The 21,957-nt window shown below is 35.8% G+C and overlaps 1 protein-coding gene across 1 annotated transcript in view; it reads left to right on the forward strand.

Moving 5' to 3' along the window:
- Positions 1–21,707, forward strand: part of MEI4 (meiosis-specific 4 homolog (S. cerevisiae)) — a 152,005-nt gene extending 130,298 nt beyond the window's left edge. Inside the window, exon 5 of the mRNA XM_010003583.1 lies at positions 21,456–21,707. Within this exon, the coding sequence (XP_010001885.1) occupies positions 21,456–21,707 (252 nt within the window). The remainder of the gene's footprint in view (positions 1–21,455) is intronic.
- The last annotated feature ends 250 nt before the right edge of the window (positions 21,708–21,957 follow it).

Here is a 21,957-nt window from a genome sequence, read left to right on the forward strand (position 1 = left end):
AGAAGGTAATCTGGGGGAACACTGGAGGTGAAAACTTTTTGTAGATGGCAACATTTATCTGTCACCATTAACTGACTTCTGTTCAGGAGAGTGACTTAGTATCTACTTTTTTGCTTTATGGGTGATTTATCTGTATCTAATGTTCAAGAGGCTGTAGATGAGCCCAGCAGTATAAACTTAAAAGTTATAAGTCATACTAGTTTTCTACTTTGACTTCTGATTTTGAGATGTGAATCTTACAAGTTAAGAAGTATCAATTATGAGGAAAGAGGGATTTAAGCTAGGCCAACAGTTAATGGACTGGGGATTAAGTGTGGGTTTATTAAGGATTACTAGAACTATGAAGTTCGTAGAGTCCTTATTGAGCAATCATCTTTGGTTTTCTGCTTTCTGAAATGTTTCGGTAATATTTGGTGTAGATGCTATCTGGTTTCAGTGAGCTATGGTAACCTAGATTTTTCTTTTCTACAGGTTGTACCTTACAATACCTTGAATTAGGGTGTAAATTGGAGCATAGGAGGTTCAAGGTGAATATCCGAAAAAAAATTTTTACTGTAAGAGTGACAGAGCACTGGAACAGACTGCCCAGGGAGCTTGTGGAGTCTCCTTCACTGGAGACATTCAAAACCCACCTGGATGCGTTCCTATGTGATGTACTCTAGGTGACCCTGCTCTGGCAGGGGGGTTGGACTAGATGATCTCTCGAGGTCCCTTCCAGCCCCTAAGATTCTATGATTCTATGAAACAAATTCTTAATAATGCTACCTGCACTTGTTAGCAATTTCTGCCTTGGTTATCTTTCCTACCTGATGTTCTGAAACAGGATTCTCTGTCTGTTTCCTTATTCACAGAGAGTAGCCCATTTAGGAAACCTGAAGTTCTCTGTTGGCATTTTCAAACTTACTGGTAATTTCTGTTACAATTCCTGTAAGAAAGCAACAGTTACAGTAATACATATTAAGTAGCAAATGAAAATGGCTGGTCTAAAAAGAGAAGAACAAACCTTAACGGTGCGTGTTGTGGGAATTTTCATGTCATCCATATTTTCTCTTATTCCCCATGTTTGACCAGTTTTAAATTGCAGTGTAAGATACTTGAAGAAGTTTAGTGGAGATTTTGAGGGGTTCTCAGAACACAAAAAATAAAGTATTTCTGATTACTCCAGTAATTCGGTATCATTACTTCTTAACAGTGCTGGAGTAGGGAAATTTGATTTATTTATTTTTTTTTATTTTTTTTTAACAGAAACCCTGAAAAGATACAGCCAAAATAAGCTGTACTAAACATAGCAAAGCTGAAGCATACATAGCATGGTTGCCATGGCAAAGCTTTTCTTCTTTCTGGTAATAGGCAAAGCAACTCTTCCATAAGTCCTTGCTAACCCATCAGTCTCAGATCCTCTGGGACAGCACCCCAGACAGCTTGTTGCCAAGCCTGCGAACAGCAGCTCTCCCTTTAGAGCCAAAGGACCATTTGCTAACTCTACACTTTGATACATCTTTTGTCATCCCGAGATATTCCTGATGGATTCTCCTCTGAAAAACGAGGGCAGAGGAACCAAATGAAGGCATCTTAAAGATCCTTGCAGGCACCCTTAAAGGTACTCTACTGTCACTGTTGCAGGTGTGAGGAATTCTGTCAGAAGAGCAGGTAGCATACAGCATTGCTTTTAGCTCCACATAGGAGACCACTACCACCTCTCAAACCAGAAGATCTCAGTTGCATTGTCTTTAAAGATGCATTCCTCACGCCTACTTTTTTCTTCTAATAAGCAGTGCAGTATTGGAAAAGAAGACAACTTTTTCCACCTCAGTCAGTATCTGTATACAGATCTGACTTGACTGTGAGAAACTGAGGGTGGTTTATGTGTGCAGAAGTGGTGGCTCCCAATGAATTTCTGCACATGCAGGAACTGGTATAACATGAACGTGGCAAATTTTATTGTAATTTGTGCACAAAACACTGATATTTTTAATTGCATTTGACTTAGCAAGAGACAATTTTCTAGAATTTTGCTTACAAAGATGAGGTGGCTGTATTAATTTGATCAGTATTATCTTATTTGTAAAATATCACTCTGTGCTAAGTTCCAAGTAAGAATTAAAGAAAGATAATAAAGTTAGGAGTTTAAAAGACCAACTTACTTCTAACGAACCCAGTTCCTTTAGTAGGAAGTTGAAGGAGAGTCGAGGTTTGCAGGCAAATACTTAATGTGAAATAGCAAGATTTTTGGAATTTTTAGCTATCAATGTAGTTATAAAGCTAAGTGTACAGTGCAGTCTGTGTTTTTTTTTAATAACTATGTTGAAATCAAGGCATATTGATTTACTTGGCATTGTGGTACATTAAGGGTCTGCAGGAGTAGCAATGAACAATTCTCTTACCAGATTATAACTGTTTCTGTCATTGGCAAATGAAAACCTTGGTTTTGGAAGCCTAAGTAGTTAAGTGTTAAAAGCATTACATCTGAAAAACAAACAGATAGGCATCCAGTTGCAGTTGACATGTTTCTAACAAGACCTTCAGGGCTTCGTTGCTGTAGGGAAATACTAGCAATGAATGTGAAATCCAGTAAGTGCACGTCTGTCTACTAAGTTAATAAATAAAACATAGATGGGTTTTATTAGCTGCCAGTTGTATCCATGAACACAAACAGTGAAGTGTGATACTTAGAATAAATTGGCATCTTACAAATACTTTTTGAGAAATAATTATAGTCCCTGAAATGATTAGCCATAATAATAAATTTACTTTTCCACTTCATCGTGCTATTTTAAAAGTAATTAGCTATATTAAAGTAACCTGTGATTTTGTGATCTAATGGAGTATCTGTTAGTGCAAAAATCCTTCCAAGGTAGAAGAAAGATCTCCTTAATACTCCTTATTTGCAGTCCAAACCACGAATATTATGTTTGTCTTGAACATAACACTTTTTGAACAGAAGACTTTGTATTTTTATAATATTCAGCATGAACAAGGAGGACAGAACTGTACTACAATTAATTCATAACTGTACTAGCATAAAGGAAGTTCCTTAGCAGACAGGAATTTTGGGAAATGCAATATCCTGTTGAAATAGATCTTCTGATCAGTGATCTAGGGCTTAAGATACACGTATGTTTGATGTTTTAATGTGAGTCTTGACATATTAATTGTAAGATATGCTACAAAGTTGTTCATTAAAGCACTTGAGAGCATTTCTTAATAAAGAGTTAAGCTGTTGCAGGTCAATGTTTCATATCCCCATTTTTTCAGTTTGGTCCACAATATAGTGAAGAAAAGAAGTGTCCCTTTCTTCCTCCCCTTCAGAATGGGAGGAGAAACCTCTCTTGACTCTTTCTGGGTTTTTTGTGTAATTACTTATAATTTTCCTACTTATATTTAGTAGGGTAACTTTGTTTTATCTGTGGTTTTACTTTTATTTCTAACATGCTTTAAAGTTCCCACTTTTCTATTTGTTGTGGTTTTGGTTGGTTTTTGGGTTTGGTTTGGTTTGTTTTTTCCAAATCTAAAATTTACTGATATTCTTGTGATCCCTTTAGCTTCTCTCTTCAATTATTTGCATTATATTTTTTTTACCTTACTTTCAGTGCCATTAATTGCTTCCTCTTAAATTCCCTACATATAGATTTTTTTTTTTTTATCAGCACTTTCACATTTTCTTTTATTGGATTCATTTTTACATCAGCATACTTTCTAATATTGACACTTGGAGAATTCAGCTGACATACTGGCATACAAGGAAAAATAGTGACTTTCATAGTCTATCAGCTTTAAGATAAAGCTAAATATCTTTCTGAAAGATTATTACATTCATTTTCTGGGAAAAAAAAATAAATATATTTTTTCTTGAACTTTCAGATCAAGCTGTGTGGTCTTTGTGGTCCCTTCTAGATTTAAAATTGAAGGCTATGTAAAATCATAATACTACATTATTTTATGCTTTCAGATACTTGATCACCAAGAACTTGAAATTATTTTTTTAAAGGTGCAGAATGACTACTCTATTTTTGTCTCCATATCCTTGCTGTAAGAACTTTAAGTCAAAATATTTATTTGAAAAATATGAGCTTCTTTATTTAGTTTGTTTTTACATGCTATTCCCTTCCTTTCAAGGGCAGTTATGCCGTAGGAGTGACACTGAATGGATGTGAATTTGGAGCTAGGAAGGGTAAAGTAACTGTGCCATGAGATGCAAGAATAATAGCAGCAAAAATAAAAACCTTTGTGAATTGATTTCTAAGTAATTGAAGCAGCAGCAAAGGAGTACCTTTTTTTGTTTTTTTATGGACTGTGTAGAATTTCAGGCTTTTGCAGCCTGATACCTATGCAAAATAGAAATAATAATGACTGTCATAAAGTAAATGCTATGCATAATATACATAGGACTGTATAGTTATAAATTCTGAAATAACTACATTCTTAACATCTTACTGTTTCTTCTGGGTCTTAATTTGTGTGTCTGTTAGTAGCTAGTATTTGAGACCAAGCAATAGATGTGATTGTCTAGTTAGGACATGCTTCTCAAAGTAGGCTGGTGAGTCACCGTCACTGTCCTTTTGGCTTTTTGCTGTCAGCCAGGTTTTGCTGACTTTCTCATGTGTTTTTTCAACTCTGTCAACTTTGCATTTTTAATAATTGTTCCCTGTCATTTCACTGCACAATTTGCTGTAAGGCTGTTGATTTTCCTACTTTCAGAAGTTCTCTGTTTTGTTTACTATGTTTAAAGCTAAGCTGCTATAAGTCTTATTTTTATTAAATATTCATGTTTTTATCCTGGATGTTTCTTGATTTTAAAAATCAACAGAAATTCTTCACACTCTAAGACTAAGTGCTTTATCACAAAGGCACATAACTGAAAAAATACCACAGTGATTCTGCTTGTATGTTCCTAGTTCCCAGTGTGAAATCTTTTAGTAAGCTCCTGTTACAGTGCTGGGAAAGAGGTGAATATATTAGAATAGGCTTGACAGCAGTAGGTAAAATGAGTGGGACATAGCTATTCTAACACTTAGGAAAAGTAAAGAAATTGATGTTTCTTAAATTTTGTTTTTCTGTGCAACTCACCTTTAGAGTTGCAGTTTATCAATCCAAAGTGGTTTCCTTAGTTAAAGCACCTGAATCTTTAAAGCTGGAAGTGGGAAGAAGGAGATGTGCATATGTCCTTTTAAATTTCACCAGTGCTTCTGATATCCTTTCATAGGAAATGTTAGGTATGTAGAGCCTGATCAGTGATTTAGACTAACAGATTGCACTGTTCTTTGCAGCTTGCTAAATTCTAGTACATACTACTTGAAATATCACTTATATAATATTCGCATTTGTTTAACAAGCACAGCAAAATTGGTCTGGGAATAAATAGGGAATGTAATTCATTGAAAACACTTAGGTTTTTGCATCACATTCCACAACACTTGGACAATTTACAAGGGTTAGCAGCACAGGATGACTCTTTGACACATTACATTTCTCCAGTTTTGCTATTTATGGTTTCACATCAAAACTAACCTTGCACTACTCTTCTTATAGGTCATTTGTATTTGTATTTCATTTACTCCTTTTATTTACTTGCTCACAGCATTAGCATTCAAAGTTCCTCTGAAAATATACTATCAAGTTTGCATTAGTCTTTCAAGCATCTGTGTCGGTATGTTTTGATGGTGTTACTGGCATTCTCATCTTCCTAAAGCAATGCAGAACCTGATTGTTTATGTAGTGAGTACTGCCGCTACTGGCATAAGCACATACTTGAGTTAGTTAACTTTTTCAAAAACAAGGACAAAAGAAAACATTCTCAGACTTAAACAAAGTCAAAATAAACCTAACAACTGTGCCTAAGTTCATGCAAAATTATTCCTACCAGTCAGCGACTCTCTTCTCAAAAGCTTGTACTATAAATGCAAGGTGAGCATTCCAAAAGAACAAGTAATTGACTGATATTCAAAACTGCTTACAAACATGAATATTATAAAAACCAGTAGAATGGCAATTACAGTCTGTGTAGAATATTAATGTGCTAGTTTGCATGAAGTAGACCTTTGTTATGAGTTCATTTTATAGGTGAATCAGTGTAGAGTGCTTTCAATATGAAATATGACACATAGTTGTATTAATAAAATCCTGTTACACATATTGCCATCTCTTAATACGCAATTAAGCACCATTTTAAATCCTAAGATGAATCATACTGCATGCAAGAGCAGCAAATTAAATCACTCCCATGTATTTTGTCATTATTCTTTGATCAGTTAGTGTGGCAAGGTGGTGCTATTGTAGATTTAAATTTTGAAGAGTGAAGTTAGTTTAATTTTTACTCATAACTTTAATGAATTATTATTTTGATCAACCCTTAATAGTGAGTATGTTAGATGTAATTTCATGTCATTTACCAAGTACAGAAAATAGGCTGTTAGCTATTATTTACATGCAGTTCTAAAATGCTACTAGGATAATAAAATGGTAAAGATACAGATTTGAGGTTGTAGCAGACTTGGTCATGTAATAATGTCTTTTCAGAAAATATATGATGGCATAGAAGGGATTTGGATAAAACTAGCAGATTTAGAGACTTGTAAAGTTGTCTATTCTGAGAGAAAAATTATGATTTAAAAAGGAAACAAATGAGCATTACAAGAGAAGTTTACAAACCAGTGTATGATGTCAATAAGATAAAATGAGTATTTTTTCTACCGTTTACCATGATGGAAGAACTAGATGGCATTGAAATTTGAAGGTAAAAAACCTCACAACTTGCATCTGAAAAAGAGACACCTTTCTTCAAAAGTACCATGAAGTATATTTTCTTTCCATGTCTTCAGGTCCTGCCCAGGGACTTTCTAGCTGCTGTCATTAGAACATGCTGAATTTATATAAGAAGTGCTAAATGTGCTAAAGAATTTGAAAATTGAAATTACTCCTTGAAAACCCTCATTTAATGTTTCTGAATGTTTCCAAAGCTGTTCCATTTTTTCAGAAGGAAAATGAGACACCTGGTGGCAGGGATGGGAAGACCAGGTATGTGTGGAATAATTATTTCATTGTCACCGTAGTATTTCGCCTTCAATTCATGGCTGCTTTTAGGAACAATGCATGGGGATTACTTCCATAAAAATATTTTAAGTGCTACCCATACGATCTGTTGAGGGTTTTTTTATATTTTTTTTTTAGAAATAAGTGGTGAGGAAGATCATTGGTTCAGAAAGAATGTTCTGTTGATTCTCTGACTCCCTGTAGTATTATTACAGGCTTGCTAATTGTTGAATACGTTTTTTGCTGTTGTGTCATTTTGCTTGACAATATACCTGTCCTAAGTCAGGGATTATGAACCTAGTGTTGATACAGAGCCGTGAAATGAAAGATGTGTGTCCCAAACAATAACAGTTTCCAACTGCTGAGTGAAGAAGGCAGAAAGCTGAAGTTTCAGGTTCTGTTACCTTTTTCCAGCATTAAGAAATTCACAAAGCTTTGTACAATTGCTGCAGTTAACAACTTTGTTATAAACTGTTACAAAGCCAGAGAAAAGCAGCAAAACCCATTGACTATCTCCAGAAGGAAGTCTTTGGTCTCACGTATCAACAAGCAGAACACGCATACACTGTTGTCTGTCATCACTTTCATTCTTGCTATTCAAAGATCTCGGTATTAATGGGAGTATTACTCTTGGAATTGCTAGAATTCTTGTAGTCCACCTCAGTTTAGGTTTAGGTTGGGATTTTGGCAGTATTTAGAAACTGCTTGTCATGCTCTGCATGATGCCCCAACTGGCTTGTTTTTGTGAGTGCTGCCTCCAAACAAGCACGGGGATTCTATCTCTTACTCTCTGAAATGTTCCTCCTCTTTTCAATTGTTTGCTAAGTGTCTGCACTGGAGAAGCAACATACTTGAGACACTCTCTAGAGACTAAATAGAGTATGCCACAAGTTCTTCTAGAAAGTTAGTTGTCATCTTTATGAAGGTCATAACAGGTAGTATTTCACAATTGAGCATGTGAGTACTCTCTGTGTTTCTGAGAGGAGCCTACATTTTTTTCCAAGCTTAATCCCTGAGGTCTTTCAGCCAGTTGTTCAGTGTGGTTGATTTGATTGTAAAATCCCTGTACATCCTTTTGGACAGCGCAGCCTTTGCCGTAAGATGTTGGCCAGAATATGTCTCTGTTAACAAGGCCGTTTGGAATCTGGCAAAGTCATTATGAAAGTCTCTAGTTTCAAGCTATCTAATGAATAGATAGATTTTTAAAATGGATATGCCAATGTAGCTTGATTAATTTTTCATTTGGTTTGGGCGAGGGAGGCTTGTTGTTACTTCTGTGGACACGTGCAACTAGTTGATGGTTGAGAATATGAAGCAATTAAACTCTAGGTATGAGACCCAGAAACATGACAAGTGAATTGTGAGGAAGTTACACTTATTTGCAGCATCAGCTTCTCCAGCTAATTATCAAGCTGTCTACACAGATTCAAAGTTCTGCATAAACTGCTTTCTCTCACCAAAGGTATTTTGTACTGACTTCAAGAAGAATTTTCCTTCCAATACTAATTCATTCATCACAAGGTTGTTACAGGCAACAATGCCTGTGCTGATATTCCTGGTCAAGCAAGATGTACATTTTTCATGAGGAAGACCTCCTAGATTGATTTTGTATGCTTATCTAGAGAAATGCCTTTCTCTGTGATCATCTACCTATTCTTGACTTCATTCTTTCTAATGATAAAGTGGATTAGGTCTTTCTTTTCATTGAAGATTGTAGAACCATATTAAGGTCCCTTGGTTTAGTGATAATCACTAATCAGAGGAATGCTGAAAAGGCCCATGAATCATGCTTAGAAGGGCCATACTTGGCTGTTTCACAAGCACAGTCAGAGTTGGATCCACTGAAATAATGGCATTAGCATCATCCAGATAAGGATATAGTTTGGTCCTCACATTGTAGACATTCCCAAGAGGCCAGATGCATTAATCTTCTTATTTATTACTTTTTTCAGTTTTGAATACAATCTCTTCTTTAAGAAGTGCATTTACTCTCTGTTTATGCGCACATATTTCTATTAGAGCAACCAGAAGCTGTTCCATTTAGTTTCCCATATTGTCATCTTGAATCACTGTTACCACTCCCCCTTTTCAAGGATGATGCTCATGAAGATGTTTCACAAATGGTTAAGTTTTCTTCTGATTCTGAAAACATGATCAGTTTCCTGTAAAAGGAAAAAGGGCTCTGCAGCTCATAGATTCTTGCTTTCCCCACTATCCTCCTTAAAAAAGGAGTTGAATTAAAATCAGTCTAGAAGCCACACACTAAGTTCCTTCATGTGCACACAAGTGTTTGAATTGATAACTCTTGATATAATCTCAGATACTCAAGTTTTGGGGGGTAAAAAATATATACATATATATATATATATATAAACTGATATCCTGCTTGTTGCTAAATCCCTGTGTCACCTGGGGACAAAAGGGTTTGAAACAAATCAAGGGACATATTTTAATCTGGAAAGACATTATAGCTATCAAGAAATTTTCATGGACAGGTAAAGCAACATACAGAGTGGTAATGGGCCAAGGCTGACTTTGTGCAGTTCTGAACACTAGGCTGAGATCCCACTGAGGGAACAGTAGGTGGAAGAAATCAAATGAACTCTTCAGGATCAAGGACATCAAAGTCTTTCAATTCTCAAGCCACAGGACTGAGAACTGAAAAGAACATTAAATGAACCATAGTTCTACATGGTGATAATCCCATCTCCTCCATCTCCAGGAGGCAATAGAAAATACACAGTATTAAGGAAGTGAGATAGACCTGTGACAAAACTAAATGAGAAATTTTTGAGAGTTTGCAGACTGGAAAGCTTAAAAACTTTTATAAATCGATGGCTGTGTGCCAATATAATTAGGTGAACCTGAACTTTATTTAAATAGGTGAAGTTTGGTATCAGAAACTAACATGAGTCCCTTATTGGCTAATTGGCTAATTTGTCATCAGTGAAACTTGAAGGAATATATTGCATGGCTACCTTAAAGCCATTAAAATGTACCAGTAGTCTCTTTTTTACTTATTCACAGTCTACACATTGCTGTGTTATCCCAGAAGTTTTCCCTCTGCTGTTACATACATGTCCTCTGCAAGAGCACTGGTAGCAATGGAATGTACAAAAGCTCAGATTCAGGATAATTACTTTCTTCCAATAGAGTAAGTTTGAGCATTCCAACAAGAGGTTTTCTTTATGTTGCAGCTGATGTCTTTCATGGGTTAGCAGTGTTACGATTGTGCTAGGGAGGCTAGACCTTCTAATAATTAGAAATTGGCTAGGAGTCAGTTACATCATAATAAAGATGAGCTGTGCCCCTTAATGTTGATAGAATTTGATTTTGTTTCTTCTCCTAATGAGTCAACTGTAGTGATTTCCTGTCATATTTTAGTTATTATATTTCCTACAGTCATCTGAAATAATCTTTAAGAGCTAGGTGGTCTGGGTATTTAGTATGATTTGTTGATCTGACCTTTCAATCTCTTCACAGTGGTTTTAATCCTACCTAGTAAATTAAACACTTATGTTAAATAGCATTAAATTTACAGCATTACACCTGTTTAGAGTACCAAAGAGAAAAGAGGAGTGCTGTTGTGTTACTAAAAGCACTTGAAGAAGCATTGGTATGTCCTTCTATGTTTTTCTACTGGTAATTATTAAATGGAATTAGCTGATAGTAAATAGCTTTGTGCATAAATAAAGTAGCAAGTAATTTGAATTATTACATCTGGTTGACAATTAGGAAGATGCTTTTTTTCTTGTTCCAGGTTATTTAATTTAAAATAAGAATAATAATAATCTGTCTCAAACTGAAATTTATATATCATTTTGAAAAGCTAGTCTTTCTCTGAAATGTTGGAATTTTTCTAGTTTTTTCAGGAATTTTTTTTTTTATAAGTACCATACTATGTCTAACATTACACTTTGATTGCACAGTAAATCTGACATTGGCATTGCATTTTGCCTCCGGTGTGATCATTTAGTAATTGGCAAGTACTGTGGCACCTGCAAGAAAGAACAGAATAATCTCTGAAAATCTGCTCTGAATGTCAGTTACTATCCTTCTAGTATGGTGCTGCTTGCTGTTTTACACAGAAGGTCATGTTCTGTCTTAGGGACAGCTTTCTGTAACCTTCTTGAAACTGTATCAAGATCTGACATTGTTTAGTTAAGTACCAAACTCTGCATTTTTAAACTCTACTTTTTATAGAGCCAGCATGCAGTGTTTTAAATAGTGATAATTATTCTGCTAATCCAGTCACCTTCAAAACATCCCTAGTTTTGAAATAAATGTAGAGTTTGGTATCTTTTTTCTTCAGTTTGTAGTTTTGGTTATTTTCTACTCTTACATTTTAATTTCTTTTTTTCCCAAGACCATGTTCTTGTGGGAAGTTCAAATAAAATTATAAATTATATTATTTTGTTCAGATTCAGAATTCATAGACATTAAGGGTGAAAGAGTTTGTGGTGATTAATGAAATACAGCCTCCTATGTATTTCAGATTTGTGTGGTTCCACTTGTGGCCAAGAACGTGGACACACCAGTGGAACACACTATTTTTACCTTCTGTTTTCCTGAGATGAGGAAGGGAGAAAATAGAGGAGAGCATACAGCAAGGAAGGGAGTGGCAGGATAGGTTCTAAATATTAGGGAAGACTGAAGAGATGTTTTCAGATGGAATTCACTTAATATTGTGTCTGGTTCAGGCCATTAGAAGATGACACAACCTAAGCTAAAAGGTCGACTTGCACTTTTTTTCTATAAAATTGAGTTCCACCAAGTGCAAACATATTCTTGACTTCCATTGTTGTCATAGACTGGCAGACCATTCTGTCGCTGCAGTTGTTTGTGTTATCTCTAGCAGTATTTTTTTTTTTTTTTACACATGACGGTTCTTTCTACACCTGTCATACCACATCACATGAATGACAATTTATTTCTGCAGACTTTTGCTTACTGTTATCAGGGTCCCATGTGGGCCCCTACAAGTACATTTATGTCAGAATTCTGTAACAGGTCCAGCAGACACCTCAGTCCCTTGCCGAAACACTATCTTGAATTGATGTTTCTGCTTCAAACTGAATTGCTTTAAACTTCTATGGTATGTCTGTAGTTCAGGTGCAGTAGTCTCCTTTTGGGGGACTCTGCAATAGAGTGGACTTCTGGCAATTTTTTTAGCTCTACTGTTCTAATTTTTTAGCATCTACTGTATCAAATAGCACAGCTATTTGATAAAACCATCTGTACTTTTGTTAGGATACCTCGCTCTCAGATCTGCAGAACACTATCTTTTCAAACTCATCTCATTCAACTGCAGAACATTATCTTTCAAACAAATTATATAATGGTTGAGTGGGTCTGTACCTCTCCAGCACTTGTCAAGTCTAGGTAGTCTTATGGAGCTGTGTTGAAGCTTCGGCATAAGAAATGATAACAAGAAGTAAAAAATTGTGTGCTTTTCTTGCTGTGTATAAATCTTCCTAAATTTTCTTCAGCTTTCTTCCTGGTCATTTCAAATCCTGGCATTCCCACATTCAAGTTTTCTTGATCACATCCTGCTAGCACAAGGAATGAGGCGTGTTGTAAATGACTGTGCTTGCTGAAAATGGTGGTGCTATACATCCAAATTTTGGCTTAACTTTACACCCTGCAGAATCTTTTCCTTTGGTTAAGGCCAGTTGTACAATTGCTAACTGACACATTTGAGGTTTTCAGAACAATCCAGATGACAGGTTCAGCCACACACAAACTCACTTGCATAGCTGAGAACTTTCCCCAAGCTACCTTGAATGGGAATAAAGCTATTACGGATTTAGGTATAGGAAGATCTTGAGTTGGCTTGGTTTGACCTAATATTTCACAAAATCATCATCATCATCATTGTGCTTGGACCACAGGTCTTTCTTCAATAATTCTTCTATTTTTTTTTTTTTCAGATCATAGAATCATGGAATGGTTTGTGTTGGAAGGGACCTGTAAGATCATCTGTTTTCAAGCCCTTGCATGAGCAGGGACACCTCCCAATAGATCAGGTTGCTCAGAGCCCCATCTAACCTTCTCTTGAACACTTCCAGGGATGGGGCTTCCGCAGCTTCTCTGGGCAACTTGTTCCAGTGTCTTACCACCCTCACACTTACTCAATTTCCTCCTAATGTCTAACCTAAATCTCCCTTATTATTACCTCTCACTACAAGCCCCTGGAAAAAGCCAGTCCCAAACTTTCCTGTAGCCCCTTCAGGTACAGGAAGGTGCTCTAAGATTTCCCAGGAGCTCTCTCCTCTCCAGCCTGAACAGCCCCAGTTCTCTCAGCCTGTACTCATAGGAGTGGTGCTCCATCCATAGGATCATCTTTGTGGCCCTCTGCTGGACTTTCTCCAGGAGCTCTATGTCCTTCTAATGTTGGGGAGCTCCAGAATTGGATGTAGTGCTCAAGGTGGGGTCTCACAAGGGCCCACCTAAAATGCCTTTTAGAATTATAAGTATTTTCTTGTACATAGTCCTTCCTTTACATTTTTTGCTTAAAAAATGGAAAGAGAAGCTCTTTGGCTTCTGAAGGGCAATTTATAGTTTCATTCCTTTCAAGTTTACTTTGCTTTTTTGTGTACTATCAGGATGCTACAATTTTCACACAAGCTGATGACAAATTTTGGTTTCAAAAGGATCTTTCTAAATCTAACTGGTTTTAGAGTTACTCCTGGCATGCTGAATTTTTGGGGGCCAATCTTGAACTGCTCATCAATGCTTTCTAGCACCAGTTTCACTGTGACACAAGTTATAAACCGCTGCTCTGAAGCTCTTAAAAAAATGGCCTTTTTCACTACTATGCTGCTATAGAATTTGAAATAAACTAGCAAATTAAAAATGTGAAAATGTCTAGAAAACTACTGGCTTGGGGTTTTCCAGAAGAGTATAATAGAAAATGAGTGGAGTAGTAAAATTTGAAAGAGAAACTGTATTTTTTCATGGTACTATTCTGTAAAGTTTGTGTGAAGCCTAAAAAGATTGTAGAAAGCAATCTGTTCCATTTTCTGTTTTGTCATGTTTTAGTCAAAGGAGTAATTGATTTTAAAATTAAATTTTATGGCATGTATATAAACTTTTAGATACACCATGGTGTACTCATTATTTCATAGTATTTTATACTTTGTATGATTTTCAATTAAATATTTTGCTTCTGTAATTTCTCACATATTTAAACTGAATAAGCAGAATCATTTTTATATTGTTAATCCATTCATTATTTATTCTACATACATATTCCACATAATTGAAAATACATTAAATAAGAAAATAGCTCTGCTGAACAGGAAAAGACTGACTATTAATAGCTGAGACCATGATTGGGGTGCATGAGGAAGACGTACCCATCTCAGGTAGCTCACACATTTTTTGGGTCAGTCTATCCACAGCCAAGACCCAGGCCTGAATGGAGGAAGCAAGATTATCTTTGTATATAAAAAGAAACTTAAGTGCTTTACTGCTGGTATACATAATTTCTTACAATATGTTGTGGGAATCACATTGCTGGATAAGAATAATGTTGCTTAAAATGGCTTGGGAATTTCTTGTAATTCAGTGTGTCATATTAAGGTCTAGTAACAGATGACCCTGCTAAATGGTCTGTGGAGGAGGCATGATGCATAGATGTCTCAGGAATAAGTATCTTCCCCTTGGGTGACAGAATTTAAACTGCATGTTCTTTTTGCTATCAAAAATATTTTCCAGGGTATGCCAAATTGTGTGTCTGGGCAGACATCATTTTTGCAAGATTCATACTGTTGCTTCTGAAACCTCTCTAGCATGAGGCTGGCTGGGGCATCTAAAGTGTTGCTGACAAAATGATACTCAGGACTTGTAGTCACTGCACACACTCTAGCTGCAGATTCATTTGTTCCTAGATTTTAGCTGATGGTTCCTCCTCTAGAATTTGAACCATTGCAAGTGTTAGGAATTCCTTGACCCTTTCTGCAGGCACGTTTGGTCTTAAGCTATAAGCAGAATTGCTGAATCTTAGGGAGCTCCTTGAGAAGAAAGTGATAGCATGAATAAAGATGACACAACTAGAGTTTCAGATCCCATTGAATAAAACGTGGTGTGAATTTTGCTTTAGGTTCTGAAAGAGGGTATAAATCAGAACTTTCTTGGCAGGTGAATATTGATGTGGTTAATGAGAATTATGATTACTGAGAAGGATGTTTGGGAAATATGCATTTCAAAATCACAAAACAAAAATGCTAATCAGCTAAAAACTGAATCCTGAGTCATGGCAATTAGGTAATTACCTTTTACAAACCAAGTACAATGATATTCAAATCAGAACCAAAAGATTTTTAGTAGTCTTTCATGCATGCCTGACTTAAACATTTTAGAGATGCTTATCAGCATGTTATCTAAACATTAAACAGCAATTAGAGAGAACCTTTTTTATCCTATTGCATGTTTTCTTATGCAATGGATCTTGTTGGTTTAGAAAAGTTTAATAATCCACGTAAAGGTTTTTTTACATGCTTGTGGAATATCTGGTGAAAAGACTTTCCATGTTGCTTTTAAGTAAAATGCTTATTATCCAAATGCACATGCCACACTCTGAAAAATATTTAGGACTTGAACCCAGCAATGAGTAGCCTAGATAGGGATTTCTCAAAGGAAAAACAAAGGGTCAAGAACAGAATTCCATCTGGGAATTAAACTTCATCAAATTGGAAAGTATTGCCACTTGAGGAAACAATTCAAGTCATTCTTGAAATATATTTCCAGTAACCTCTGACTTGGCCTGGATGGGTAGAGTAAAATAGTGTTGATTTTACTGAAAACTTAGATTTGTCAGCATTACTTTAGCAAACACAAAATTTACTAAATGCTGATGGCTTGTAGATATTGTTTCTAGTCAGTCAACTCTTTCTTATTTTTCATTATGATGGTTTAGAAACTTTTTTCCGAAAAAGAGATGTTGTCAATACCTGTCCATTTAGGAACTGTTTTTTATAACTATATACTTGTAAGAATAGCTATAGTGTTAAAATACTGAAAGCACATTCAGAGAAGCATCCCTTCTATTTGCAGGCATAGTGAATACCAAAATTATTTTTTCATTTCTGTGGACATCAATATCTGTATTTGGTTGTTTTTGTTGTTCAGTCCCAGATCCGCCTTCCTCTTACAAGCATGGTCCACTCCAAACAGAAGTAGTTTGAGTAAGTCCTATATTGTGTGGTGTGTGGGACACTCACTCTGTGGCCTCCTAGCCCATGAATCAGAATTTTCTTGCCAAGAGTTCAGTCTGCACGTGTACCTGCCTGTACCTGCCTTCTACAAGGAAGAAAAAGGTTCTAGGACCATTTGCAGAGGTGATTGCTGGATAGACTATTTCAAGACAGAGATATTCTCTTCACCTGCTTCTCCCTGCACTAAAGACTTTCTAGGGGCTTTGGCTCTACTTTCTTCCCTGAGGTGATGGGCCATGGAGGATTTTTGCTGGAAATAGTTAGATGGCATATTTGGTTCTGTTCTAGCCTCCATCCTTCTTAACAGCCTAAGTGATTCCAGTCCAGCCCCTGGCAGTGCTGTAGTTCCTACTGCCTCTGCTTCCATTGAAAGGCCAAGCTTTAGAAGTTCCCATTGTTTATTTTGATCTTCCCTTTATGTGTCTCTGAAAAATATGCATATAAAAGAAGAGAAATACAACCTTCTAACACTTGATAGAATTTCTTGGGTCGTTGAAAAGATACCTTGCTAAGCATAAAAGTTATATCCCTGCTGAATAGTAGAAGTTTGCCAAGAAATGGAAGTGGCAAAAGTTGCAAGAAAAAAATGTACAAGAAGCAAAACTATTAGAATGTGATGGATTGAGGAGATTTGTGTGGAACACTTCTCTGCTAAAACAGCTATCTTCTAGAAATGTCAGTTTTATCACTTTCTAAGTAACAGAGGTGTATAAAGCCTCATCTTTCCAGTTAGGTTCAAATTTGTGTCAGTATGTCAGTGTTTTCTATAGTCTTATGTTGTGGACAATTATTTGTTGCAATATAGATTTAAATTTATCTTCATAGGACTATAAAAGACTATAAAAGTCTAAACAGGTATTAATTAAATTATACAGATCAAAAAGGAGAAAAGCTTTTTTTCATTAATCAAACATAATGGGGCTTCTAGATTAATTCTACTTGTTTTAATTTTCTCAGAAATTACAACATTTCAATGTTCCATCATAAACCAAAAAGAAGTTTTCCTGAGTTAGAGCCGTTTCTGGTTTATTCCAAAAAGCATACAGGGGTTGCTGATGCTTTTGACCATAGCTTACATAAGTATGAGTTTCATGGAAACAAATACATTAGGAGGAAATTCTTTAGTGTGAGGGTGATGAGACACTGGAACAGGTTGTCCAGGGAAGTTATGGATGCTCCCTCCCTGGAATTGTTCAAGGCTAGGTTGGATGGGGCTCTGAGCAGCCTGGTCTAGTGGGAAGTGTCCCTGCCCATACAGGGGGGTTGGAACTAAATGATCTTTAAGATCACTTCCAACTCAAACCATTCTATGATTCTATGAAATAATAGTTGCCATGAATATAGTATCTTTCTTTTAATCTAATTTGTATTTGCACTTGTAAAGTGTTCTTTCTGTAGGTCCTGTGAGACATAATACAAATAAAAGTTATTTGCCTGTACTCAGAAAGTAGCATCAATCTTCTGCATGTGGTAATTCCAGCCTGCATCACTAGAAATATGAGTTGTGGCTGGTAAACAGCTTAAGAATTGTTGACAATTTCTATAAAGTTAATATTTATTCTTCTGCTCTTATTTTATATTGCTGTTTTTGAGAGCATTTGAATAAATTATATAAATATGCATGAACCACTAAGACATGAAAACAAAAAGATGCAAAAATGGCACATAGAATATTACTTGGGATTTTTTTCTGAAACCATAATTTTGTGAAGGTTATTTCAATTAATTCTGTGCTTGCAGATCCCTAGTTTTTGCCCAAAATTTTGCTGAAGACCCAAATTCCAGATTTGTCTAATTTGTCTAATCCAAGCCATGAGTATTGGCTTGGAATTTGATCCAGGGCCATCTGATCAGTTGCTTTGCAAAGAGGAAATGTAGTAAAGGCCCAGTGACCTGGAACACACACAGATGGCTTTTTTGCATGGTGACTGTCATTGCTGCTTACATTTTTGAGCAGTTTCCTTTAACATATAAGTACTGGTTTTTACAATAGCATTGTAAAGAAGATAGGTTAGAGAAGTTCTTCCTGTTTTCAGATTACGTACTAAGTTTGTGTGCTTTTCCAAGTGGTCACCTGTAATGTAGGAAAAGCTTAATTTCAGCCAAAGACTTTGATCCTTCCTGCATTCTGAATTTGGTGATTTAAATATGTGAATTCTGATTAGCAGATCATCAAATCCAGGCAGGAGACCCTAGTATCTGTCATTTCTATCTTATGTAAAGCTGAATCTTACATAACTAATCATTTTGAGGAAATTATTTAAATGTTTAAAGTTTGTTTGGATTGAGAAATCTTACTAAGAATATGATTCCAAAAGTTACGTTCAAAACTGAAGTGTGTGCAAAACACATCTTACCGCCAAGAAACACATTAATTTCCAGCTACTTGGTGAGGAAAAATTGGTAAGGACTGACTGGTCTAAAAAAAAAATTAATGTCTGTATTCCATATTAATCTGATCTATAAAATGAGTTATTATCTTAAAACTCTGAAAAAACACAGTTTAAAGTTAATTGAAGTTGGAAATAATATATTCTGGAATTGTAGCCTGTATATCAGTGGTTTGCTTTACAGACATACTTTTCTAGATGGGCTGGCTTTGTGTGTGTGTGTGTACACAGACACACAGTGCTACCCACATCCACACGTTGCTGAGCAAGATGAATAGGTCTGTTACCTGACTGCACCATTAGGTAGCAGTGAAGGTTTTCCTCTACAAATTCTGTGACTTAAATTAATGTGATAGGGTTTGTATCAATTAGTGCTACAAAAAGCCTGTCACAAACAAAATGGAGACACATTTTGTTCAGATTATTAAATGGATTGTAAAGGCTAATAAGCCTTGAGCCAGATAACATTCTAGACTGATATTTTTTTCCCCTAGTTTTATAAAACAGTATTTCAAAGTGCATTTGTCCTCTGAAAAGCAATTACCTCATAAAAATTCTTCCTCCTTGCCATCAGACTTAACCTTTCTGTTCAAAGTCAGTTCTGTGTGGCTAAAATAATTTTCCTTTATTGCAGTAGTATTTGTAGAGGAAAGAGAATTAGTTAGCTTGTGGTTTCTATTATCTATCCATAATCAATTAGATAGTTTACTAAGCTGCAATTAGTTGCACTTTTCAAGACTCACTGAAAGTAACACAATTGCTTGACTGCTTGGAGGAGCCTGAGGTTACAGGCATAAGTGAGGCACAATTTGCCTTTCTAAGACATTTTCTATCGATCCCTCATGTGAAAGGGAGATCTGAGGGAATTTACAAAGCCAACACTTAAGAATCAAGCCAAAGTGTTTGTAGCAGTGTAGTTCTAATATCCAAATTTCAAGAAGTAAAAGTCTAGAACTTCAGTTTGTACTTAGTAATTTTTCTGGGCATAATCATACTGCATCACTGTAAAGAGTTTCAGGTTGTGGCACATCTGAGGATCTAGTTTTGAATCGGATGATTTGCATCTTGAAAGACACAGCTGCCAAACTCAGACATCTAATATCACACTGGACGTCCTAAAGGTATTCCTCCTGGCTTACAGCTGCTGACTCTTATTTAAAATGCTACCCATGCTCATGCCTTAAATACCCTTGGAAATCCAAAATGGCAATAACTACCTGCATTCAAACAACTGAGTGCCACCCTCTGCACTCTTCTGTTGACTAAAGTCCTAAGAGCAGACAATGTAGGCCTTTAGAATCATCTGTTCCCTAGAAATTCAGGAATTTATTAATACCAGTTATTTTCTCAACTTAGAAAACTGTAATTTGGTCAAATAAGCAAAATATATACATCTGTCTTATATACATATATACATCATTAATCAGTAGTCAAAACAATCAGTGTATAGGCATGGTTGTCATAGAATAAGATGCTTGTTATTTGTAGAAAAAAACTATCTTGTTACCTCTTTTTAGAAGCAGGTTTTACATAATTATACTATTTTATTTAATAGGACTTTAAAGTATGCAAATAATTAATATTGTCCTTTTGACAGACCAATGTCAAAGCCTAGACCCGTCTGGCATTTGTATCACAGGCTTGAACACTAAAACTATTGGTCCATTTTCTAAAGTACAAAATTAATTTTCTGGCAGCTACTGTAACAGCAGCCTTTTTCAGGTAGTCAGGTTAAGAAGGAAACAGAATTTCATTCTAGAGAGACAGCTCCCCAAGGTTTAAGTTTTTGTCTTGCCAATTATTCCCTGTGTATGGGCAGAGATTTTGAAAGCTTCAGTTTGAAATGCAGTTTCCAAACACAGAACAGGTAAATTTATATTGGATAAAATTAAAAGGCTTTTAATGAATTTATAATTTGATCAGTGGGTTTATTTGACCAACTGACTTCCACTTTGTAAGTGAAGCACGTATGTAGTAGTGGCTTGCATATTTTCTATTGAGATAGAGAATTTGGACTTTTTATTTGATTTCTAGAGATGTCACTTGAATACTTGTTTGTTTGCATTTGAGAGTAAAAAAAAAAAAAAGCTATTTTTTTACTCATTGTCTTATTTCTCAGAAAACAGAAATCCACCATTTTGGGGCCCTTATCAATGTATACAAGTTTTTAAGGGGTGGGTGCAAGGAAATTGGAGACAGGCTTTTCTCAGTAGTTCCCAGTGTCAGAATGAGGGGCAACAGGTACAAGTTGTAACATAGGAAGTTCCATTTAAATATGAGGAAAAACTTCTTTATGGTGAGGGTGACAGAGCCCTGGAACAGGCTGCCCAGGGAGGTTGTGGAGTCTCCTTCTCTGGAGATATTCAAAACTGCCTGGATGCAGTCATGTGTAAAGTTCTCTAAGTTATCCAACTTCAGTGGGAGAGATGGACTAGATGATCTTTAGAGTTCCCTTCCAACTCTAGCAGGTCTGCGATTCTGTGATTTTTTATTATATATCTAAAGCAAACAAAGCTGCTGTTTTTTGTCTGTGGTTCGTTATTGTGTGTCACAGCCTATGGATAATTAGGTGGAGAAAACCTGCTTTGTCTCGTGAACAGGAGGTTATGTTGAATTTCATATGGTAGTATGATGGAGAGTTAGTTGTTTGGCTATTATCACAATAAGGAAAATATTTTTTAACAATAATGATGCTGAGCATATATCTATTCTGATTATATAAATACTACTGCATTATTCCTTGAATTGACATCTGAGATGGTGGGCTGTAGAAGCATTTTCACACTGTGCTTATGTATTGATTTTTCTTTATTCCCAGGTCCAGGCCATGTATGACATTACCCGGTATGAGAATATTTTTCCTTTGTTCATGATACTTGAACAACTTCTTCAAAATGAATCAGGAGAAAGTAATGTTTCAAGCTCAGACTATGATGGAGAAGAAAAAATCAAATTTCTGAAGGACCTTGATCAAGTTATTCTTCACCTCTCACATGAATTCCCTTTGTTTTCTTTGTATTTATGGAGAGTGAATGTTCTTTTGAACTCGGCTCACATACAAATTGATTAAAACAGGCAGCCTACTTTTTAACAGTACATTTGCTGTGGGATTGCATTGGAAAATTTTTGAGCCAAATAGGAAAATTGTAGGTATTGAAAAACAATTACTTTAAACTACTATACTATACAGCAGTTTTAGAGATAATGCAATTTATTTCCAAATTTCAAGATAGAAAAAATGTAATAATTTAGGTGCCATTTTAAATAAATGCTTTTTCTCATAGTGAAAAACAGTATCTTGGTGTTTGCATACACAGGGA

The sequence above is a fragment of the Chaetura pelagica genome, unplaced genomic scaffold, assembly GCF_000747805.2.
Source record: "Chaetura pelagica isolate M959 unplaced genomic scaffold, ChaPel_1.0 scaffold150, whole genome shotgun sequence".
Classification (NCBI taxonomy): Eukaryota; Metazoa; Chordata; class Aves; order Apodiformes; family Apodidae; genus Chaetura; species Chaetura pelagica.